A 25,321-nucleotide genomic window follows, 5' to 3' on the forward strand; every position below is an offset into this window, starting at 1 on the left:
ACTCTCTTGAGTTTCACAATGGTGGAGTCCGGTCTGAGTCTGGGGTGAATGAAAAGGCCCAGAATACGGAGCTCCTCCACCTCTCTAATAGGACCTCCTGACAGAGAGATGTGAATTGCTGTCCTATCCTTTGGGTTCGCTCTGACATGCAGAAGCTCTGATCTTGCTTTAGCACATTGGAGCCCACAGACAATAGCATACGCATCGACTATGGAAGCGGCCTGCTGAAGGCTGGCCTCCGTGTCCCCAAGGCTCCCCTCAGTGGTCCAAATTGTAATGTCATCTGCATATAACGCGTGTTGAATGCCTTCCGCCCGGGCCAGTTGGCTTGGTCAACATTACGTGTCTACAACGTAATGCGATGCCTTGGCAGACCACGAGTCGCTCCTGGGGCGCAGAAACTATGTAGGGTGCCCTAGAGCAGTACTCACCAATTCTAGGAGGAAAGGCACCAATGTAGAGCCGAGCCGGATGGCCATAAGGCAGACGCCCACGCCCATGGTGCGGAGGACGGTCGGGAACACCTCCGCCGCGTATATCCAGCTCAGGGTGAACGCCGTGGTGGACAGCGCCTGTCCCACGACGCCGTCCGCCCGCCGCAGCCACACCTGGGCTGCATAGTGCAGTGGACGCGCTCAGTATGTTACTCCATCGTCAATGGCCATTCACTTTTTGAAACACAGTGGTTAGGAGTGCTACCACACTTTCGATGCATTTTCATCTTTCTGCTTGGTGGGTTTTCTCATGCCATGACTATTCAGGTCCATAGTCTAATAGAACACTTTCATTGGCCCGATCAGATGCGAAGGAAGGCGGCGAAAATGGAGCAAGAAACGACAGCAGAGCCGCTAGCAAGCCATAACAAAGGCAAAGTAATAAGTTTAAAAAAGAGAAGAAAAAGAGGGGAGGAAAGAAGAAAGAGGGCAACGAGGGAGGACGAAAGAAGGATACAGGGAGGAGAAGGAAGGCTCGAGTAGAGCACTGCACGGGCCTTAATTTGAGGCCCGAGCCCGGCCCGGGCCCGCGACCTGAAGCCCGAGCCCGGCCCAGGCCCGCGGGTTCAAGCCCGGGCCCGGCCCGGGCCCGCTAAATTATCACCCTAGTGAGCCCGGCCCGGCCCGTTTCACAGTAACTGAGCAAGTAGACTGCTACTATACCGATAAGGAACTGGCCGACAAAGGTTCTGAAACCGCAGTAAAGAAAGTTGGTTCTCTTTAACTCAGAAGGAAGTGATGAAGAGTAGTTCTCGCCAGGCCCGTCTTTTGGAGACTGATCTCGTGTAGGTGGGCAAAGATAAACTCAGAAGTTCCGAGAGCCAAATAAAAAGGGCTGCATACACGCGTATTAGTCTACTCTGCGTTCCCCCATGATTGTAATCAGTTATATTCTGCCGCCTGCGAAGTATAAATATTAAGGCTGCCTAGCAAACAGTAGGATGACATTTTTTTTTTTTTTACTGAACGCGATCTCACAGGTTGAGCTCATAGCCGAACTGGTCACCTTTCAGCAGAAACGAAAAGCTAAAAGGCTTGCGTATTTCATGGTATGTGCTTGAAGACCATAAGCGTCCTTAACTAATATGTTCTTCCCTAATGCATTTCTAATAGTGTATAGGTATGTTTTGGGAACGCGAATGATCAATGGCCAATTAAGGCAGGTTGAATTTTACAGTTACTGCACCGCGGTGTGGAAATAAGGAAATAAATAAGTCAATGAATAAAGCTTAGTTTTTTTCTCAGCGCGTACTATAACTCATAGCTCATCCGTGTCGCTGCTTCAATGCCGCAGTTCTGCACTTCACTCTGCAATATTGAATGAAAAGTCGGACACCAGCCGTTTCTGTACGGACCGAAGCCTGGCTCTGGCCCGCAGCTTTAAGCCCGAGCCCGGCCTGGGCCCGCAACTTCAGGCCCGGGCCCGGCCCAGGCCCGGCAAAATAAATCATGTCCCGGCCCGGCCCAGCCCGCGGGCCGGGCCGGGCCCGGGCTTTCGGGCTGGCCCGAGCCCGTGCAGTGCACTAGGCTCGAGAGAGCAAAGAACAAAAGAAGGGAGAAAGAAAGAGTTCCGGGAGGGATGGGAAAACATAGGCCACACACGAATGAAGGCAACAAAGGAAAGAAGGAATGAAAAGGAAGGGAAGTGAAGGCGGAGAAAAAAAGTAAGAAAGGAAGGAAAGAAAGGGATGAAGCTAAGATGCAAGGACGAAGAGAAGAAAAGGAGAGGAAGAAAGGAGAAAGCAAGGAAGGAAGGAAGGAAGGAAGGAAGGAATGAAGGAAGGAAGGAAGGAAGGAAGGAAGGAATGAAAAGGAAGGGAAGTGAAGGCGGAGAAAAGAAGTAAGAAAGGAAGGAAAGAAAGGGATGAAGCTAAGATGCAAGGACGAAGAGAAGAAAAGGAGAGGAAGAAAGGAGAAAGCAAGGAAGGAAGGAAGGAAGGAAGGAAGGAATGAAGGAAGGAAGGAAGGAAGGAAGGAAGGAAGGAATGAAAAGGAAGGGAAGTGAAGGCGGAGAAAAAAAGTAAGAAAGGAAGGAAAGAAAGGGATGAAGCTAAGATGCAAGGACGAAGAGAAGAAAAGGAGAGGAAGAAAGGAGAAAGCAAGGAAGGAAGGAAGGAAGGAAGGAAGGAAGGAAGGAAGGAAGGAAGGAAGGAAGGAAGGAAGGAAGGAATGAAAAGGAAGGGAAGTGAAGGCGGAGAAAAGAAGTAAGAAAGGAAGGAAAGAAAGGGATGAAGCTAAGATGCAAAGACGAAGAGAAGAAAAGGAGAGGAAGAAAGGAGAAAGCAAGGAAGGAAGGAAGGAAGGAAGAAAGGAAGGAAGGAAGAAAGGAAGGAAGGAAGGAATGAAAAGGAAGGGAAGTGAAGGCGGAGAAAAGAAGTAAGAAAGGAAGGAAAGAAAGGGATGAAGCTAAGATGCAAGGACGAAGAGAAGAAAAGGAAGGAAGGAAGGAAGGAAGGAAGGAAGGAAGGAAGGAAGGAAGGAAGGAAGGAAGGAAGGAAGGAAAAGGAAGGGAAGTGAAGGCGGAGAAAAGAAGTAAGAAAGGAAGGAAAGAAAGGGATGAAGCTAAGATGCAAGGACGAAGAGAAGAAAAGGAAGGAAGGAAGGAAGGAAGGAAGGAAGGAAGGAAGGAAGGAAGGAAGGAAGGAAGGAAGGAAGGAAGGAAGGAAGGAAAAGGAAGGAAGGAAGGAAGGGAGGAAGGAAGGAAGGAATGAAGGAAGAATAGAACGGGTAGGGAACAAAAAAGTGGAAACATAAAAAGACACTGCCGTCAGCTGGTTCTCACAGCGTGGGATCAACGCCAGGCCCAGGCAGCAGAGCGCGGCTCCGCCGTACACCGCAGGGGTGGCCCTCCGCCTTCGGAACCAGCGCACAGTGCTGTAGCAGACCAGCACACCGAGCAGGTCTCCGACGCCACCTAGTAGGAAACTTACGTAGGGGTCACCGCCGATGCTGGTCAGGGACAGCTGGATACCGTAGAACACGGCGCCGCTAGACACGCTGCGCATGGGCAAGAACGAATACTTCAGCCAGCACATTGTGCCCGTAGGTAGAGTGAGGATATTATTAGAACATTAGATAAACAAGAGGTAGGCCGCGCTGGCTAAGTGGTTACGGCGCTCGGCTGCTGGCCCGAAAGACGCGTGTTCGATCCCGGCCACGGTGGTCGAATTTTGATGGAGGCAAAATTGTTGAGGCCGGTGTACTGTGCGATGTCAGCGCACGTTAAAGAACCCCAGGTGGTCGAAATTTCAGGAGCCCTCCACTTCAAGGCCAAAAGCACAATGCACAGTTTGCGCTCAACAACGCTCAGGAGGAACCAGAACAAGAATTGCAGGAAGAATTAAGGCATGATTTTCTGAACGCCGCAATAGTATCGCGCAGAAAAAAAATCTGATAGTGCTCTCGAGGGATAAGCTGGCAGTCAAACACTGCTTTTTCTTTCAGCCGATACTTCCAATTTATCAAGCGCAAGAACTACACTGAGAAGAAAGACGATAGGACAACTAACTTTCACTATATGATTTTTACGTGGCGCCGTTTGCACGCGAGATTTTTTTTTTTTTCTGACCGAGACCGACAGGCCCATTATATGTGAACAAAGCAAGCTTAGGCCGAGTATATGCCACATTGCAGCAAATTTCACGGCAAGTGCAGACGTACTTACCAGCTGAAGACGAGGATGAAACTGTAAACGCGGACTTTAGGAAATCTCACGAGGTCCGTGTAGCGCACTTTCACAGCTTCTTCCTTCTCCTGGGTACATTGAGGAGGAGACATTGCAAGAAGGGAAGATATTGTTAAGCGAAATCAGTTATGGGACTTCTTCCAATTAACTTCAGGCAGAGTCACATTTCACCGCTTTTTCCTTCAGTTAACCATAAGTAGTCGTTAATTCTGTTTCTGAGAAACTACTTGTTACCGCTGCATTCAGACGGTTTAACATACTTTTTAAATTTCCTATGTAAGTGCTTATCTGCTCTTTTTCATTTATCTGTTTATTTATTTTCACTTTCTTTTAGAAGAAGTTAGACACGTTGTAAGGAAGACGAGGGGCATACACGCGAGCCGCATGGCCATCGCCTGGTGCACGCTCCTGTCTCGACCAGCTGACCTCGGACTGCTGTTAGACCTGCCCCCGTTAAGAAACTTCACCGAATAAATCCCACCTTACATTTGGTGGAGGTGCTTGGTGATATCCTCTCGCCCTAGAACTCCGCAGCCGAACGCTACTCCCTACCGCGATGCCTTCGGATGCCCACCACCAAGCCATACAAGTTGGCTCGGCCGTCGTTTTCCTTACAACGTACTCCAGATCGCTCAAGTTCGATAAGTTCGAACGTATTCGACGCTGTAAACACTGCGCGAAATAACGGCAGTACGATAAAAAAAAATTAAAACCACTTTAGTCGCTCTGTTAACAAGGGAAGGCGATGTCAGTGTCATCTTTGAGCACCATTTTCTTCTAAGCCCCTAACAGAAACAAGCATAAAAACATTTTGTTAAACCGGTTTTTCGTCTACGTTCTTATGCAGATCCTCCTTTGCCTCAGTAATATCGCAAGCACAATTATGGCATGCGGCTACATTTATTTTTAGCCCTACACAGTATACGCCTACGAAAATGTGGCTTTAAAAGCAGCGCGCTGACGTTAGGTATTTCCTACAATTTATGTTACAACACACACAGCACAATTTACGAGAGAAAGTAGCGCAGTCACTGTGATTATGAATCAAGTCACCTATATTTTTCATAGTAAGTCGATAATGCTGAAAACTGCAGTGCCACATTATTCATTTTCATGGAATCCCATGAATCATAATTGGCGTATATTTCTTTACACCAAATATCTGTGTTAAACAAAGGAAATGCGTTCCGTTATGAACAACACAAAGCCTGTAATGGGGAAAATGAGCTTTTTTTAATACTTTATTCCACTAGATGCGAAATGGCAGGAAGCAATAACCATTTGCGATCTTTTTCCTACCCCGGAGGATTTTGCTGCTATGTTCTTAGGCACACAAGTGTGCAACACTCCGTAGAAAAAGAATTGTGATATTTTTTGTGATCCTGTCGGATTTGTCGACGTACGTTCACTTCTGATTCAGAATTTGTATCCTGTCAAAAGTATCTTGAGGTCGATTAACTTTATTCTGCACTGACGGTGCGGTAGCGGGAGCTGCAATAATTCTTCTTTTTTAATAAGAAGGTAAATATTTTCACACTACGTAAGGTCTCCGGGATTTGCGAAAATTCTCAACAAAACACAGTTAACAAACTTGAGATGTCCAGGAAGGCGCTTTTAGTTTTTATCCCGTCTGAAATTATCTATTGAAATACTTTCTCGTATTACAAGCTGCAAAGAGATTTTCTGTCCCTCATAAGAACCAATTTTAGGAGCACTAAAGTACTTAATTATGCTGCTTCAGCTCAACTGCCGCGACTTTACAGGAACACAAAGCGTCATTTGTGGTATAGGTAGTCGCTCCACATAAGTTACACACCCCGTATATAACGTATGCACACCCCCCCGCCCCCCTCAAAAGTATACAGCCCAAGGGGTTTGCTTCGAAGCTGTTTAGCGTGGCTCCCTGGCGCATCAAGCAGTCCAAACATTAAGAGGATTGAGGACGCAATGCCATTCCTCTTTGGATATATTAAGGTCGCTGAGCATGCATAACAAGGCATGCAGCAGGTCTCACAATCAAACCCCTTGGGCTGTATACTTTTGACGGGGGATGTACGTAGGTGTGAGCGAAGATTGTTCAGCATGTCTTTCCTTCTCCAAGCCTGCCGGGGCCTGACATGGCTGGTTGTTGCTCACGAAATGTACAGCCCCCGTCAAAAGTATACAGCCCAAGGTGTGTGCTTGTAACCGGGGCTCTTTAGCGGGTCTCCCTAGCATATCTAGCAGTCCAAAGCTTGGGCCGGTTCAGGACGCGATGCTATTCCCTTCCGAGAGGTTATGATCGTTAAGTATGCATAACGTGGAATGCAGCAGGCCTCAAAAGCAAACCCCTTTTTGACGGGAACGGGGGGGGGGGGGGGGGGGATATCAGTCGGCGCGGTCTCTGCAGGAGAAATGCACAGCGAGGCAGACATTATGTAATTGACAGGGCTGAAAAATGAGACGAGCAGTTAACTAAAATTAACTAATCAACTTCGTTACTTTTGCTTGAGGGAGCAAGATTACATTGCGAAATTGGAGGCCGTCAACGTCGAAGGTGAGCTCGTTTTACATTTTCTTTATGCGCAGTGTAGGCCGAAATATTGAGCATCAAAACCCGCATTGGGAGGCTCGTTGAATTCGCTTTCCCTTGTCGCACTTAAATAAACTGGTGTCGCTCACATTTGTAATCCAGCAAATAGAGACACCGCTTGTGTATTTGATGACGCACAAGCAATTCACTTGATTTAGCCGATGGTACTACGAGCAGTGAGACCATTTCATAAATGGTGCCATGCGCGCCGTCCCGGTTGGCTCTGTTGGTAGAGCGACTGCTCCGGTGAAGCGGCGTTCCTGGGTTCTAACTCCGAATCAGGACGAATTTTTCTTTAACTACAAAGTTTCTGAGAAAGCTGTATAGCTTTCCTTTGTAGCCGTATGGCTGCGCTTGGGTGGACGCCAGTAAGTAATTACTCCCTGATTACCATTTCATAAATGTGCGGGAAAGCAAACTCAGTGAGGTTTGAAACGCGAAATTCTTAAAACTGCGCTCACCTTCGATGTTAACGGCCTTCAATTTAGCAACATTAATTAGCCTCTAAATTCAAGCGTCAACATGTTGATAAGTAAGCCTTAGTTGCTTAATCGTCTAATGATTGAGCGCCCATCCATCCGTGCAATCCACCTACAGTTATTGTACCAACGCATCTTTTACATATTTTAAAACGGAAATCTGTAAACGTTTAAAAAATCGCCCTGCATATTACAAAAGTATCAAAACTCGAAACGCTTAGATGCTTGATTAGTTTGGTTTTATGGGGTTTAACGTCCCAGAGAGACCCAGGCTATGAGAGACGCCGTAGTGGAGGGCTCCGGATAATCTCGACCACCTGGGGTTCTTTAACGTGCACTGACATTGCACAGTACACGGGCCTCTAGAATTTCGCCTCCACCGAAATTCGACCACCGTGACCGGGATGGATCACGCGTCGTCCGGGTCAGCAGCCCACAGGGTGCCATGGTGGCCGATGCTGCGCGAAAGCCCGCATGCGTCCACGCTGGAGAGGCTTAGCGAGGAGTATAGGGCTCAGGGCTTAGATGCAGAAGTAAAAAGCACCAAAAGGCCTACTTCCACTCTCAACGGGGCCAATGGAGCGAGGCACAGAAATTCAAACGAGAAAAACCACTATTTCTTTAGGACCTTGCGTTCTAACCTCAGTTACCCTTCCCTTAGCTCGAGCTACCAAATCGCTGGCATTGAGCAGCATGATAAGGTCAAAGGGGTATTGCTCTTGTAACAATCCTGGTCGTGAACGTCGCCCGTACTGCTATTCCAATAAAGACAAAAATGAAATCAACACGGCGTTGACTTCTACTAGGCCGGAAACACCGGTGATGCCTCTGCCCTGTTAACAGGAGGCCATCATTAGGAAAAAACGAACGCATAAACGGGGCTCACATAAACAAAGCCGTAAACGTAGGCGGCGTGGCAACAGCTGGCTGAGTGGGTCGGGTTACTGGCTCTGTCGAAGTATTCAATGTCCCCGGCAGTCATCTTTCTCCGACCTCTCACAAAGAAGACGGCGCGAAATACGGGGACAAAAAGAAACGTACACTGCAGGACCAGCGCCAACAAAAGAGAAACATACATGACAGGACCAGCGTTGGTCCTGTCATGTATGTTTCTCATTTGTTGACGCTGGTCCTGTCGTGTATTTTTCTTTTTTGTCCCCATATTTCACGCCGTTTTCTTTGTGAATCATGAACTAACAAGCACAAACAAGTTTTTCTCCTGCACACAACGGTCTGTCAAAAAACCGTGCTGTGTTGTTCGACAGCCGCCTTGTCCTGGGGGGCGCTAGCGTCGGAGACGGGAGCGGTCGCATACCGCGTCGGCTCCGTGACAAATCGCAATCAATTGCGATACACCAACTTTTTCCCCTGCAAGCCTGGTATTATCGTCTCCAGGAACCTCAGCGGCACCCGTCTACACCACGTTTGTTAAGGTGGGGCCAATTTTCGACCACTTTTCGGTCATTTGAAGCTTGCGTCACGCCGCGGTGGTGCTAAGCCTAACGGCGCCGGGGCCTGCGATGGCCCCGGTCGGGGATCCCTCGGCTCTGGCGGCTGCAAATCAAGTCACCGGATACGACCCGCAGTCCTTGCAGATCGTAACAATGGATACCCATCAATCCGAGGATACGACTGAAGGCGAAGATCCTCTACCAACGGAGGACGACTACCTACAAGATATGATCCGCGTCTGGCGCGGAAAGAAGAACGCGGCAGCGGCATCGAGGGACGCTGGTGCTGGTGCCACCCAGCAACAGGCACCGGCTAGCTCTACGCATACGCAGGGCGGGAGTGCGCTGAACGCAGCCTCGAAGAGCTCCAAGCAACTCCGGTGGCGGCCGCAGAACACGCCGCGCATTGAAAAAGATGACATCGTTGTTGTGCTGAAACCAAGAATCACGGTCGACCTCAAGGCAACGTTTGGTCCTGGACAAGCCGGCGCTGCAGTCCGCAGCATCCTCGGGGACGACGCAAATGCTGGACTTGCGGTGTGGCCCGTTTGGGACCAAAACGTCCTTGTATGTGCACTGAAATCAGTCGACGCCGCGGAGAAGCTACTCCGGGATATTGTGCTGCCGGTAGGGGAACGCGAGCTACCGTTCCGGGGACACCCTAAACTCTCCGGTGCGTTCTGTCGAGGCGTGGTGACTGTTTCGCCAGACGAAACGTCTGAAAGCGTTAAAAGAAAACTCAGTTCGGAACAAAATGTCGTGTCTGTGCGCAAGCTAGGGGGAACCCCGGTTGCGGTGATCACCTTCGCGGGGACCAAGGTGCCACGGACGGTGTTGTACAGCTACGAACGGCTCCCTGTTCGCCTGTACAAGAAAACAGTGCCAGCATGCCACCGCTGTGGCACAGTGGGCCATCGGGCCGATGCGTGCCCGCGACCGCAGCCGGGACGCTGCAAACGCTGTGGAGTCCAGGTTCCCGATGCCACTCCTGACGGCCTGGCGGAACATGACTGTGTTCCGAGCTGCCTCATCTGCGGAGGCGGCCACCCTACCGGAGCTCCTGGCTGTGCTGGGCGGTTCCGGAAAGCCATCAAACCAAGCTCCCCATCCGGATCGAAACCGAAGACAAAGACGGGGCCCAAGCAGGCTCCTCCGCCCAAGGCCAAGAAAGCGCCAGCCGATCAGGAAATCAAGGCCAAACCCGGCACATCGAAACCTGTCAAGTCCGCGACCCAGGCGGTGCCCCCGGTCCTCAACGCCAGGGACTTCCCGCCCTTGGCACCCGTCCAATCACAGGTGAGCAGTTGGAGTAGGGCAGTCTCTGGGCCCCCTACCCGTCCCTCCCCTACCCGTCCCTCCCCTACCGAAACCGCCCTACAGCAGCAGGTAGAGGAGCTCAGGCGCCAGAACCAAATTCTAGCGCGCAAAATTCAGGAATTAGAGGCCAAACAGGCCGGGTCATCCGAACCAATGCAAGAAGCTGAGCCAGATGACGAGGATGACGGATCATCCGTAACATCTTGCCTCACTAGCGTCTCGCGGCAGAGCGGGGACACGGTAGTTGGATCAGCTGGTCGCGTCGCCGGCCTAGAGGCACTGCAGCGCCAAACCGAGCAACTGGAGGAGCAAGTGGCGGCCCTCCCGAATCAAATCATGTCAGCAGTCCGCGAGTCCTTCCAGGACATGTTCAAGGCAGCTTTAACGCAAGCACTTCCCGACCTTATGGCCCAGGTCACTGACTCGGTCCTTAAAGCCGTGCAGCCCTGGGTCAGCACCCAAATTCAGAACGCCACTAGGTCCGATTCCCCTCACCTCAAACGTAAGACAGCCTCCCGCCAGGCAGCGAAGGAACACGGTTCAGGCTCGGCAGCTGTTGGGTCGGTGCGGCCTCTCGCTGGGGTTGCGCTGGCTCCCGGCCAGAGCTAGACCGCTCCCCCGTAAATAAATAGAACAACATGGCTAGTACATCTAATAGGAAAGATAAAAACCTTGAAAAATTCCAAATCATTCAATGGAACTGCAGGGGTTTCAGGGCTTGGAAAAAACGGTCACACCTCCAGCTCTACCTACAGTCCCTAGGTGACATGCCGGCACTCGTTGCCCTGCAGGAGCCCGGCATAGACGCTAAATTATCAGGCTACAGCACCTTTCAGGGGGGCCCCTCTACGTGCATCCTGGTGAATAAGGCTTACACCGGGGTTCAGGTCGACTTAGACTTGAGTACCGAGCAAGAATATACAATGGTCCGGGTACTGCCTCTCAGACGCCGCGACCCGTCAATACATATCCTCAACATATACTGCCCTCCGCATAAGCCGCGCGTAACTTTTAATGAAATCTTCCTTCGCGCGATAAAATGGCAGCCAAAGAACCTCTAGTGATCGTTGGAGACTTCAATGCTCCCAGCCTTCATTGGGGCTACCACTTCGAACAGGCAAGAGGACGTAAGCTGGCGGAGCTCATCTCCACCCTCAGCCTCACGTTGCTCACGGACCCGGCGTATCCCACCCGAGTGGGGAATTCGGTAACCCGCGACACGTGTCCAGACCTTTCTCTCGTCAAAAATGCTAGAGCGGCTGCTTGGGAGAACTTGGGAGATTCTCTAGGCAGCGATCACCTCCTTCTCCGGATTACACTCATGGCGAAGGCAGCGCGCAAAAAATGCGGTCAGGCCAAGCTGACCGATTGGCACAAATTCCGAAATCACACTATCCCTCCCGTACTATTTTCCGGCGGCTACGCGGAGTGGGCTAACCACATATACAACATTCAGAAACAACACGTCACAACACTACAAACCACCGAAGAGATCCCCGCAGTGGACACCCACCTCCTGCATTTGTGGGAGGCGCGCCGGAGCTTAACTAAACGGTGGAAAAAGCAGAAAACTAATCGCAAATTACGCGACCGCATAGTCAAACTCACAGAGCAAGCTGCAGCGTATGCTGCCGAACTCTCAGATTCAAATTGGATAGCACGCTGCGACGCCGCAGCTCATCAGATGAGCTCGAAGGGGACGTGGCGTCTCTTTCGCAGTCTAATCGACCCCTCCCAAACGAGAGGGGAGACGCAAAAGCAGCTCCGGCGGGCTCTGCAAGGGTATCAAGGTACGACGGCGCAACTTGCGGACACTCTGTGCGACAGATATCTTTGTCGTACGGAGGACCCGCCTGGGCCTGTGTACATGTACTCTGGCAGGCCTAATGAAACACTTGATGCCCCTTTTGAGTTGCACGACCTTAAGGCGGCCTTAGCAAAAATGCGCCGGGGTACGGCTCCGGGACGGGATCACATAACAGTGAACCTGTTGGCGAACCTACCGGACTCAGCCTACCTCCATTTATTAGAATACATCAACCAGATCTGGGACGGGCGTCCACTCCCTCCCGAGTGGAAAACGTCACTTGTGACGTTTATCCCTAAAACAGGTAAGGCCGTGAATACGGACAACCTGAGGCCCATATCACTGACCTCATGTGCGGGCAAGCTTATGGAGACGATGGTTCGGGATCGCCTCTCTCCATACCTGGAGAGTAAGGGCTTCTTTGCAGTTACCATGTTCGGGTTTCGCCCCCACATGTCTGCACAGGATGTCCTTCTCCAGCTGCACAGGGATGTAATACGACCCACAACTATGCAACACAATGACAAAGCCATCCTCGCCCTTGATCTGAAAGGAGCTTTCGACAATGTTAAACACGGAAGCATCCTGGCCAACTTGAGTTCTACCGGTTGTGGGGCTAGGGCCTACGCGTATGTAAGAGATTTCTTGACTAATCGCCAGGCCTTTCTTCGGATTGAGGGCGAGGAATACGGCCCTTACATGATGGGAACACGGGGTACCCCTCAGGGAGCGGTGTTATCACCGCTCCTGTTCAACATAGCTATGATGCACCTCCCAAGCCAACTGGCCCGGGTGGAAGGCATTCAACACGCGTTGTATGCAGATGACATTACAATTTGGACCACTGAGGGGAGCCTTGGGGACATGGAGGCCCGCCTTCAGCAGGCCGCTTCCATAGTCGATGCGTATGCCATTGACTGTGGGCTCCAATGTGCTCCAGCGAAATCAGAGCTTTTCCATGTCAGAGCGAACCCAAAGGATAGGACAGCAATTCACATCTCTCTGTCAGGAGGTCCTATTAGAGAGGTGGAGGAGCTCCGTATTCTGGGCCTTTTCATTCACCACAGACTCAGACCGGACTCCACCATTCTGAAACTCAAGAGAGTAGGCGAACAGGTAGGGCGCATGATCCGCCGCGTTTCCAACAAGCGGGGCGGTCTGCGGGGCAGGGACGCGCTTCGGCTCGTCTATGCCTTCGTGACTAGCCGGATCCTCTACGCCGTGCCATATCTCCGCACTACTAAGCAAGACGAGGCGCGAATAGACGCCGTCATCCGCAAGGCAACTAAGCGAGCCCTGGATCTCCCGGTGGCTACCTCTAATGCCAAACTCAAGGCATTGGGGGTGCTAAACTCCTACCAGGAGCTGCGGGAGGCCCACCTCGTGAACCAATACACGCGGCTCATGCAGACGGCCCCTGGACGCCGCCTGCTAAACCGCTTACACATCCAACACGACTGCACTCCAGAGGAGGCGGAGCGTATCCCAGTACTGTGGCGCCATATGCTCTGGGTCTCCCCGCTCCCCCGTAACATGGACACCGACATGCACGTAAACAGGCGACAAGCGCGGGCTCAGGCTCTTGAGAGACAACACGGCTCCCGACCCGGTGTATATTATGTAGACGTAGCAGGCCCATCGCCCACGGGATTTTACACGGCCGCTGTCGTTCACCAGGAAATGCACGTTGATGGACTCTCTTTTCGAGCCCCGAATTCAATGCGAGCCGAGGAAGTAGCGATAGCGCTTGCTGCCGCCCACGCCAATTCGAGAATCATCATTACGGACTCCCGAAAAGCATGTGATCATTACTTGGCAGGGGAGATCTCCCCCTTAGCTGCTTGCATTCTAAGACGGACTGCCACTGATCCAACACCCAAAAGAATCATTTGGGCTCCTGGCCACCAGGGCTTACGAGGTAATGAGGCCGCTGACGCGGCTGCCCGAGCGCTTACTCACCGGGCTCCTCATCCCAGCTCTTCTGGCTCGGAGACTAACCAGCCGCTGCTGCGATTCAAGGAAATTATAACGCGTTATAGCGACATCCACACCGCCTTTTCCCGGCCCCTGCAAAGGGGCTGAGTAAGACGGAGGAGCGAACTTTAAGGCGCCTGCAGACAGGTACTCTACTCTGTCCTGCAATCTTAAAGCATTACGATCCTAACACGGATGGGCGATGCCCACACTGTGGGGAGACCTGTGATATCTTCCACATGGTGTGGGCATGTACTCAAAATCCCCACCTCCCCCCATCCCTTCCAGAGAGGCATGGGAGACTGCCCTTCTCAACTGCTCCTCGCTTGAGTCCCAAAGGGCTCTGGTGAAACGGGCTAGAGACGGGGCATTGTCATGCGGTGTCCCGGACTAGGGAGGCCGACCATGTAGCGTGGCCACTCTGTGGCTCCCAAACTCTATTTCAGAAATTAAAAGTTTTCACCACCACCACCACCACCTTGTCCTTATAAAAATGGTCTATAGACAGTCGATAACCTTCTTACAGGCGCTATTGCCTTCCTATAGGTATTTCTTTTTGTATATATTCGTAGTCTATAGACTTTCTATAGAAAAGTCTACTAAAAGTATATAGTCATAAATCTGTAGATTGTCTAAAGAATGTCTATGGGATTTGTACTGCCTACAGACTAGTCTCTAGGATTTGCCTATACACAATCCATAGACTTTACAGACAGCAGTCTATGGACAGTCGAAAAACTGTGCAAATAAATTTTTGTAATGGTGGAACCCAGAGCGCGAGCATGAATGTGCGCAGGGCAAGTGCAGAAATGTAACTAGTGTCTACTAAAAACCTGCTAAAACTGTATGGCCATAAATCTATAGATTGTCTATAGACTGTCTATAGGATTTGATTGCCTATCGATGCCTCGTATTCAGTAAAGCGGCGCAGAGCGCATTCCGGAGATCTATGGGTGAAAACCCATTTACCGCTCCGCCGCTAACGTCCCCTGTCGGAAAGCGTGGAGGGTTGTTGCGCTTACAGAGGCGGCAAACAGTATGCCGTTGAAGTTAGAGACAACGCGCATACGCAGACAGAGGCGCTCTCGCGGCCACGCGGGTCCTGCGGCTGCTTGCTTTCGACCGTGTTGTCACAGAGACAAAGGCACATAAGAGAGAGAGTGGGCGCCGGAAACGCTTTCGGTGCAAACGACCGGCAGGGTCGACTACCGGCGCTGCCGAAGCGATAAGCAACCTGCTCGAATGGCGCTGACAGTGATGAGCGAAGCGGAATCCGTTTCATGTAGTACAGCTTGGTACACCGAGAGTAGAAACAAGTAATAAATGGGCCGGACATGCTTTGTGGCCTGCATCGCTGATCTGGTGACCTCTACACCGGCCAGCCGACGTAAGAAAAATGGCAGTTTGGGCGAGTTGGTTAAGCATCTTGTAATAAAAACAGCGCAAGGACACAGGACGAGAACGGAGAGTAGACACACACGGCACACAATCAGCGCCGTGTGTGTCTACTCTCCGTTCTCGTCCTGTGTCCTTGCGCTGTTTTTATTACAAGCCGACGTAAGCCTTTACAGTATGTGTGCAAAACTGCAATAAAAAGGCTATAAAGCGCACTATTAGTGTGGAAGCGCTATTCCAATGGGTAAACGTTGAGCACGATGTTGTAATGTTTGAAAGTTTGTACAAATTGAAGTAAATGAAAATAAAACCAATATCCGCGACTTGGATTTGAACCCGCGGCGGCGCGAGCAGGTAACCTTCGCTGGCCAATGCGCGAGAGCGCTGGCCACGCTATCGCCGTATTTTTTTCTTTCATTGTATTTATTTACATGGTTTTGTACAGAAAGCATATATATACATATATGTGCGTGTATACACACACACAAAAATAACTCCTCTTCTGAAGCGCTGTATATCCTTACCGGCCTTTTAGTTATGTTACTATTATGTTTCTGCCACGTAGCGCCTACCTAGGTGCTCTCTAAATAGGCTTTCGCCGCAGCCGACCACGCCTCGTGTTAAACGGTAACACATATTTGCGCTGTGCATTGCACATCGTCTTCATCATCCACTAATACTGGTATGAAACTAATATTCGCGCTTTAAGCTGTGTGGCAGTAGTGACAGATAACTGTGCGCTGCATGCGTTCGCGTGGGCAACGTTGTGGGAGATACACGGCACTAGAGGAATACGCATTGGCATTGACAACATTGCTGCAGAAACGCGGCACTGGAGCGTAGGCCAGCGGCGTGAAATGGATGGTACATCACTATTGAAGATGAAAAAGTTGAAGACGCTCGTAACCGGCTCTCAGGGCCAGTGTACACCTCAGTCTCGCTTTCATATACGTGGAAGTGGCGTCCATCTGCATGAAACTGTGCTTTAGCTAAATATTTCGTGCTTAGCAATGCGCAACCGCCCGCCATTTATTGTTAAAAGGCTAATATGATTTTCCGCAGTTCCCAGCCGCTTGGAAAGTGCAGCCAAGTTGTGAACGTGTAAATTACACTGCACAAATCTAAAGGGACACTGATAACTTGCAACTGTATCAATTTTTTTTTTTAGCAAAATCCGATAGGTCGGCATTTCGTGGCTTTGTTGTCGCTTGTCCGGCGGCGAAAGATGCCTTCATTGGCAAAAGTTTTTGACTCGAAGTTGAAAAACTTTTCCCCGCCGCTCCGATCAAAAACTCGGGACTCTGTGATGGCGAAACACTCTGAAAGTGACGTACACTGATGTGAACGTGGACTCCGTGACTGCCGGTTGCGAGCGGTGCAGTCTAGCAGGGGCCGAAATGCAAACTACCGTCGACCCGGACGTCGAAGGCGTCTATCAGTCGCTGCCGTTGCTTCGTTTACGTTCGCGCCAGCGTTACGATACATCTCGATACTGACGATGAACTTCTCTCAAAGAACTGCGGCCTGCACTTCAGCGATCTCTACCCCACTTAGCGCGCGATATTTTTGAGTGCTGAGGTGGCGGGTCAGGAAGGACAGTCTGAGCGCTGAAACGTCGGCATCGCCGGCAGCAATCCAAGCTGCTCGTACGGCAGCTGTCACCGCCTAGCCACCGTCAATACTATTCAGCTGAGACTGGTACGGACGGACATATTTAAATTCTGTGATAATCCCATATAAAAATGGTCTATAGACAGTCTATAGACTTCTTATTGACTCTATTGACTTCTTATAGAAATTGCTTTTTGTCTGTTCATAATCTATAGACTGTCTGTAGACAAAGGTCTACTAAAAGTGTATGGCCATAAATCCATAGATTGTCTTTGGACTGTCTGTGGCATTTGTATTCCCTGTAGACTGTTCTCTAGGATTTGTCTATAGACAGTTTATATACTTTATAGACAGAGGTCTGTAGACACACTATAGACTGTCTAAAACTTTTTTTATAAGGGATGGTCCTCGTAGCGCTGGTTATGCAGCCCAGGGTCATAGCATGGTGACCAACCGAACACCCCTATATGTGCGTTTTCAAACGTGGAGCCTCGTGTAACATAAGGTAGCCACAGGTGTTTTCTCTTCTGAGGTGCGTGGCGCGCTGTGAACTTCGTACGAGGAGCACTTGGAGGTGTACATGCAGTTCCTCTGCTGCTCCGCACTTCTAAATTGAGGCGCCTCAAAAACGAAACCAAGCGAGCACAAGAAGGGCATAGCCTCAAAGCGGCAAAAGATACCGAAATCATCTGGCTGCCTCTTGAGCCGCGAAGGGTTGATTTTCTTTGGCCTCCAATTTTGGCCTACAAGTTTGGACTTTAAATTTGGACTCCAATTTGGCCTCCAGTTTTGCAAGGCGACTCCAAATTTGGCCTTTAAATTTGGCCTCCAATTTGGCCTCCAATTTTCTGAGGCGATAGTATGAATCATACGCAGGGTGTGTCACCTAAGACTTTACACAAGTTTTCAAAGTAGGATTTTGGAGTTAGAAGAGCGCTTTTTTCGGCATAGTATTGTCGGCGGTGAAGTACATCAGAATACAGCTAAGACGTGCTAACTAGTAGGGTGGTTAACTAATAATTAATAATTAAATTTTTAACGGTTACTGTTAGCCTCCTTAAATATTGAGAGGCGTGTAGCCCACCTTGATCAATATCCATTCCAGGTTGTAGAATTTCGGAAACGCTGTTTCCGTCGGCGCTATGGCCCAACAAATTCTGGGTACGCACGTCGCGCCACAATGTACGCACTTTCGTGAAGCTTGCAGTTAAAGCAACCACTCCAGTGCACGTAACTCATCGAAAATAGCCAGAATTTGTAGGGCCACAGAGCCTAGCGTAACCGCATTTTCGAAATTGAAAAAACTGATATGGGTATTACTTACAGTGGGCTACACGCTTGTCAATAATTGAGGAAACTAACAGTAATAGTTAAAAATTCAACTACGCAATATTAGTTAACCAGCCTGATAGTCAGCATGCCTTTAACTGTATTCTGATGCACTGCACCGCTGACAATGCTATTCCGATAAAAGCGCTCTTCTAACTCCAAAATCCTGTTTTAAATTTTTTTGTAAAATCTTAGGTGACGCACTCTGCATAGATATTCACGTCGGTGCGTGCGAGTAAGCACCAGCGCTTAAAGCTTGCGGGCGTCCACTCACTTTGAGTATCTTCATCCTCAGTTGGCTGAGCACCGAGTCCAGGTCGTGGATCTGGGTGCCGTTCGCGGAAGCCGCTCGCAAGATGGTGCTGGCGGCCTCCTTCATTCGGCCTGTAGCCACCAGCCACCGTGGAGACTCCGGTAGGAACCTGGAAGGTTCTCACTGTTGAATGTGTGTTGTCGGTGAGTCTTAGTTAATGACGATGGGAATGTAGAGTGAGGACGGCAAAGTCGGGAAATGTGCACCATGACAGGCTAAACAATTTCAATCATCTCATTACACCACTTCTAATAGACCTCTCGCAATATGACATAATTGTTTCATTATGAACATAATATTGTTATGTTAATAATGTCATGTTATGTCATGTTATGTTATGTCATGTTATGTCATGTCATGTCATGCTATGTCATGTTATGTCATGTCATGCTATGTCATGGTATGTTATGTCATGTTATGTTATGTTATGTCATGTTATGTTATGTCATGTTATGTTATGTCATGTTATGTCGTGTTATGTCATGTTATGTTATGTCGTGTTATGTCATGTTATGTTATGTCGTGTTATGTCATGTCATGTTATGTCGTGTTATGTCATGTCATGTTATGTCATGTTATTTCATGTTATTTCATGTTATGTCATGTCATGTCATGTTATGTTATGTTATGTTATGTCATGTTATGTTATGTTATGTTATGTTATGTCATGTTATGTCATGTTATGTCATGTCATGTCATTTATGTTATGTTATGTTATGTTATAAGAGAGCAATTACTCATTGACGTCTACGCAAGCGCAGCCATACGGCTACAAAGGAAAGGTATACAGCTTTCTCAGAAACTTCGCAGTTAAAGAAAATTCGTCCTGGTCCGGGGTTCGAGCCCGGGACCACCGCTTCACCGGAGCAGTCGCTCTACCAGTTGACCTAACCGGGACGGCAAGCTTGTGGTAGGGCGAGAGCGAAGTGATCAATAACTCGAAGTGGGAACAGTGTTGGTTAAATGTGTTGCTCAAGTGTTGGTCAAACATTTGACCAATACTGTTCTGTTATGTTATGTTATGCTCTTTTATGTTATCTTATGTTATGTTTTGCCATGCTATGTTATGTTATCTTTGTTATGTTATCTAATAGTATAGCATTATACGTATACGGTGCATGGTAGTAATCATCGGCTTTAACTGAGGATCATTTGCCCGCGCACACACGTATTCACGCTCCGCTAATTTGTCCGGCTGGCAACAACTCTCTTCGGCAACTTTCTGTGGTCACGCAGTGGAACCTGCAAGCATGTGATTGGAACGCGAGCGAGCGATAACCGCAAACTTTACAAAGCTTTTTCTCTCTTTCTAAGCTTTTCCTATCTCCGAAATGAAACTTGTGTGTGGAAAACTTTTCTTAAAGGACCAACTTTAAACATCATCTACGGCTGCACTGGCTACGTCTTGGCTACAAAGCATCATCCTCTTGCGTTCGGTGGGTTATCGACTCAGTTGGCGCTGCGCCATTAACCCCGTACTGAATCAACATCTATGTTTGCCCTGTTCTTCGGAAATACGATGCGAGACTCGGAGCAGCTCACCAGGACCAGACGAGTATGGCAATGAAGGGAAGCGTGATGGCGACCTGGACGTGTCGCCAATTCTGGAGGAGCCACACGATTCCCGGCAAGATGAGGAGGCTGAGGGTGAAGCCCAGGGTGAAGGCCACTGCAGCGCTGGTGCGGTGTTTCGGGCCCGCGACCTCCACCACTGCGTATACAGGGATTATACTGTAAAGCTGGCAGGTAAAGCGGGTGCTTCATGTTTAATTCGTGCTTTCATAAATACTCCGGCTTTCGGAGTGGAGTGAAGAATAGAAAGGATTAAGAAACGACGCACAAAGCTAGGCTTCAACCCCTCATCTACAAGCGTAGAATTTGATTTAGAAACCAAAGCTCCTAGTAAGATCATACAAAGTTTCACCCCAGGTTAAAGCTCTCAGTTAAGCTATGGTTGGAGCCTGTTGCTCAATAAGTTCTTTCCTTTTTTTTTCTTCTTTTATTTTTCGAGATACAACACGGCAACGACACCTGGGGTGAACGCATCTCTATTTTCAAGAGTGGTTATCTCACCGACAAGCGAGCCACCAAGAGGGCTTGACGCCTGTTGCTTGTGGCTGCTGAGCCGAAGCTCGAGGGGTCGAATCCCAGCCTCGGCAGCCGCATTTCGGGTGGCAAGGAGGGGGGGGGGGGATAATTATTGGAGCCCCAGATGGTGAAACTTGATACGGAGAATGCCAACCCGACACCCCTCGCAAGCCCACGTAGAGCCTATCGAGGTTAATTCTCACATACCGTCCACAAAGTGGCACAAATGTTAGCCGCAGTTCTAGAACTTCGCCTATTTTAAATATATTTAAACCAATCAGAAATATCTTGAGAAAAAAACAGCGCAGGAACAGGGACACAAGAAAAGTGTTCTGTTTTCTGGTGTCCCTGTTCCTGCGCTGTTTTTTTTCTCAAGATGTATCAACTCGCTCAACTCGCCGTTTTAATCAGAAATATGTTTTCTTGAAAGCTATTCTATAACATGCCATTTTTGAAGAATATTATTATTGAAGATTTCTTTGAGTGTATAAGCTGGTAGCGAATGGCCATCAGTTTTCTCCTTTTTACCACGACTGTGTGAATTCATTTCCTCTAAAGTATCAGTATCGCACGATGACAAACAGAGCGACCGCATGACATTAATCCGGTAATTTGGATAGTGCTCCTGAAGCAGTCCTGCGCTGCGAGAGACCCGAGCTTTCATTCGAAATTAATTTGCCGCAGGATCTATAAACGTGCATGTGCAACGCCTCGGCTACACTAACACTAGGCTGTCCTAACTAGCAAGTTCTTTGCTGCCGACCTATTGCTAACTATTCCTCAACGCACTGCTAGCCACTTCTTGCATTGGGTATCCAATACATCGTCATCGTCATTACCCACGTTGTTTACATCGCACGAGAAAGGTCTGTCGCAATCATCGAAACTTACTCATCTTGCATACCAGCCGTCGTCACCCAGTCGTAGTACATTTCATATTTTTTATGACTCCGTTTTCTCATGACCGTTTTTTTTTACTCAATGTTTTTATATTTTTGTGACCTTCCATCCTCCAAAAATATTTGATTTCCTTGGTTCCCAGTGTATCGTCATGAGAGATCATCGGCCGTCTGTTCTGCGGAACACATATCCTTCCGAAATCCTGCAGTCTAAATTGAAAGGAGTTAAAAAAGAGTAAGGTGTCCTCCGGCGTACTCCCTTCTATAAAAGAGACTGCGCTAGAGGACAGCTTAACTCCTTTTTTTACTCCCATACAGGCATATTCGTGTTTAGATGCTGTCCATGCCCCTGTTTTCAGCTGGAGTGTCAGTTTGCATTTCTTTATTAACCCACGCTCATCTTTTCCAACGTGGCACTCGCAATTTCCTCCTCCACTGCTTCCGGCGCTGCTTTTCTCAGATGGGTAGGGTAGCTTTCTGTGACTATTCTCATTTAGACTGGCAACCGCCATTATTTGCTTGACAGACGAGATTACGTTGAGATTAAATTTCTGCATGTAATAAGTGTTCTATGCCTGTATGCATTACCGGACGATCTCGTGACCAAAGCAGCTGAAAATACGGCATTTCGGCATAGCACTGAAGCGCCGATACAATGAGCCTGTGAAATAAAATAGTGAAGTTGCAACCACAAAAAGGTGAAGCAGAAAATCAGGGCTCCTTAAAGATTAGTTGGGATTAACTCTATAGCTGCGTTGATGGTCAAAAAGGTCCAAAAAGACGACGAGGAGGAAGGTATTCTAAGGGCACTGGCGCTTGTGTCGTCTCCATGGAGTCATAGAGTTTCTTACTATTACCTAGAGGGAAAGCTGGCGGCGCTGCACTTCAGCCACCATGGGCGCCCAAAGCATCATGGGGCGGTTAGCTACTTGTTGCGGCACAGTCGTAATTTTTTGGGAACTTGGAGTGGCACTACTAAGATGTTTCATTCCGAAAACGCTGTTCGTGTGTGCGCAGACGACTTTCGCGCGAACGCAGTGGGCAAAACCCATAGTAGTGAAACCGCGACGACACACGACGCCAATAAAAGGTTTCACTTTTCCGAAATGCCATTAAAAAAACCTCTTATAGTATTTAAGGAACAACATCTTTTTTGAAAACATATTTACTTTTAAAAGAGCGCCTGTTAATTACGAAATATTAGTTTTTATAGTGTTCACTACTTGGCCAATAGGAGAGCGAGTCGTCTCTTATTTTGGACAAACTTTGCACCTAAATGCTTTTCTGCTCGTTTGTGGAAATCATTAGACAAAATATTGAATGTTAGGACGTTTGTAGTTATCAAACTGCTTTATTTTTCTATTATTTTTTGGCCAAAAGTTGCAGTTCCGCAACAAGTAGCTCACCGCCCCATGATGCTTTGAGCGCCCATGGTGGCTGAAGTGGTCACGTGGGGTCTCCATGCAAACTCCCATAGACGGGTCGCCAGCTTTCCCTCTAGGTAATAGTAAGAAACTCTATGCCATGGAGTAGTCGTCTCTGCCCTTTGGTCCTCTTCGTCTTTTAGCGCTTCTTGGCCATGAACACGTACAGGGTTGGTCAAAAGTTACCAGGCCAAAGGGTCTACTGTTCTTTAGTATGTCCTGACACTTAAGATACCGATGACGCTATCAAGGTAGTCAGATGTTAGAACAATACTTCCTGTACTCATACAGATATGCTGAGCTTTGTAGGTGTCGTAACTGCCTTGCTATACTGCTCAAAAGCAGACCCTGTGGCCTGGGAACTTTTGACTGACCCTCTACCAACTTTCCAAACTATCATATTTTATGAACTGCGGCAATCGTACTGCACGGTTTCAGTAAGCCGGGGTATAAAAGATGCACCGCTTAACAATTCGCCGAAAGCGAAACTTATCCCTTCTTACGCAGGCAGAAGGCGGCGGTCTGAGTTACGGCCAACGAGATCCCCAGAATGAAGCGGGCACCCAGGAAGACGCCGAACGAAGGCGCCAGGGCTGCCACCAAGCCCGCCACGGTGGTCACGGCGCACGAACCGACCAGCAGGGGACGACGACCTATCCTGGAATGGTAATGGTTTATGGTTTATGGGGTTTAACGTCCCAAAGCGACTGAGCCTATGAGAGACGCCGTAGTGGAGGGCTCCGGAAATTTCGACCACCTGGGGTTCTTTAGCGTGCACTGACATCGCACAGCACACGGGCCTCGAATTTCTCCTCCAAAGAAATTCAGCCGCCGCGGCCGGGATCGAACCCGCGTCTTTCGGGCCAGCAGCCGAGCACCATAGCCACTGAGCCACCGCGGCGGCTAACTGGAATGGTAACATTCAAGAAGCGAGATTCATGAGCCCTTTACATGGTGAATGGTATCTACAGGTATGTCGGACCGTATTTTGTGTCGTTTCAATACATTTTCATTGCATTTTTTTGTATTCTATTAGTCGCTGCTTCTATAGATAGTTTGCACGTGACGTCACGGGCGCCATCTTTGGGTACTGTGGCTAGCTTCCACAGTGTACGCGGGAACCGGTTGGGGATGGGCGGGTTAACAAATCGCCGAGGCTTTCGCTGCACTTTCCGGGACCCAGAGATGGCGGCCGCTGTGACGTCGGTGAAAACTATGTATAGTGGAGTAGGAAAATGGCGTCCCACCGGCCATGGTAGAAACACTTGCATGATGACACTTACTTAAACGTGCACTCAAGAGGAATCCGAACTCGTATTTTTACTGCTGGAACTCGACCTACACGTTCCGAGCGCTGTTAGAAACTTTGAATTATTGTCCTTTGTGGCCGATTTCCTTAATTTAAATCAGATTAACGTCCGACTCCCGCCATTTTTTTTAAATTCTCCACATATGGTGGGAGGAGTCGACCAACCTTTCAGCCAGTCCCGTGGCGGCTTGCCGCTCTGCCATCGGCGGAGTGATACGTAGTCATCGGCGAAAGCAAAGAGTCCACGCGTATTTTTATTTACTTGGGCCTAATTCGCAGCTATGTAGTCTCTGACTAGATCTATTTATTCACGGAAACCCCAAAAAACAAATAAAAGCGAAAGCAAAAGTGCCACGCGACTGCCTGAAAGGCACTCCATGCGTTGGTTGACTCCTCCCACCGTCTGCTGGGAATTCAAAAAAAAAAAAAGGCGGGAGCCGGATGTTAATTCGATTTACATTAGAAAAATATGCCGCTCAGCGCAATAAATCGAGATTTCTAAGAATGCTGGGAACGTGTAGATCGATTTCCCGCGGAAAAAATACGAGTTCAGATTCCTCTTCAGTGCACCTTTAAACCAACATTCCCCACGTCCATGTAGCGCTAGTGGACCGGTGCCTACGTCCACGAATGACGGCGCACAACGACGCGTTTGACGTGCTTGGTGAGATTTATGGGCCTGAATACCGTAAAATAAAACTGTGCTGTTGTTGTGCCAGAAAAGGGGCAGTGTGTGGTTTCTCTGACACGGTCGGTCGCGATGCGACGACAGTACTGCAGGTAGCGGCGGTGAAGCGACCTGACCGATCTAGCCTATAATTAGCCGTTCTCTTCCTCACATCATGTTGCTTTCGTCATGATTTATACTTTACGACCGAGTGAAATAAAAACAATATGAAGCGTTACGATATACGACTCCTGCTCAGATAGAAATGACACCGGCACAACTACAGCTATTGAATGCATGTACGTCTACCGAATGTTCAGTATTCAACGATATCATTCTCAATTTTTACTAAAGTATACTGTGTACATCATCTCAATTTTCAATGCATTTCATTTGTTTTTTTCTTCTTCCGTTCCTTGAGTGACTTGGCTTTGAGCCGCTGACGAATAGTAAGCGCGAAGTGCTTCGTCACATAACACAGCCGCACATATCGCAAAATGAAGACGC

The 25,321-nt window shown here is 48.9% G+C and overlaps 1 protein-coding gene across 1 annotated transcript in view; it reads right to left on the bottom strand.

The window, feature by feature from the left end:
• Window positions 1-25,321, bottom strand: part of LOC149347508 (solute carrier family 22 member 3-like) — a 51,019-nt gene that overhangs the window by 8,117 nt on the left and 17,581 nt on the right. Inside the window, exons 3-8 of the mRNA XM_089585593.1 lie at window positions 23,342-23,496; window positions 19,970-20,138; window positions 18,389-18,536; window positions 4,159-4,247; window positions 3,277-3,491; window positions 432-613 (exon numbers count right to left, since the gene is read on the bottom strand). Coding sequence (XP_089441719.1) covers window positions 432-613; window positions 3,277-3,491; window positions 4,159-4,247; window positions 18,389-18,536; window positions 19,970-20,138; window positions 23,342-23,496 — 958 coding nt within the window. The remainder of the gene's footprint in view (window positions 1-431; window positions 614-3,276; window positions 3,492-4,158; window positions 4,248-18,388; window positions 18,537-19,969; window positions 20,139-23,341; window positions 23,497-25,321) is intronic.

Source organism: Amblyomma mixtum, chromosome 4 (genome assembly GCF_055824585.1).
Source record: "Amblyomma mixtum isolate Tamu chromosome 4, ASM5582458v1, whole genome shotgun sequence".
Taxonomy (NCBI): Eukaryota; Metazoa; Arthropoda; class Arachnida; order Ixodida; family Ixodidae; genus Amblyomma; species Amblyomma mixtum.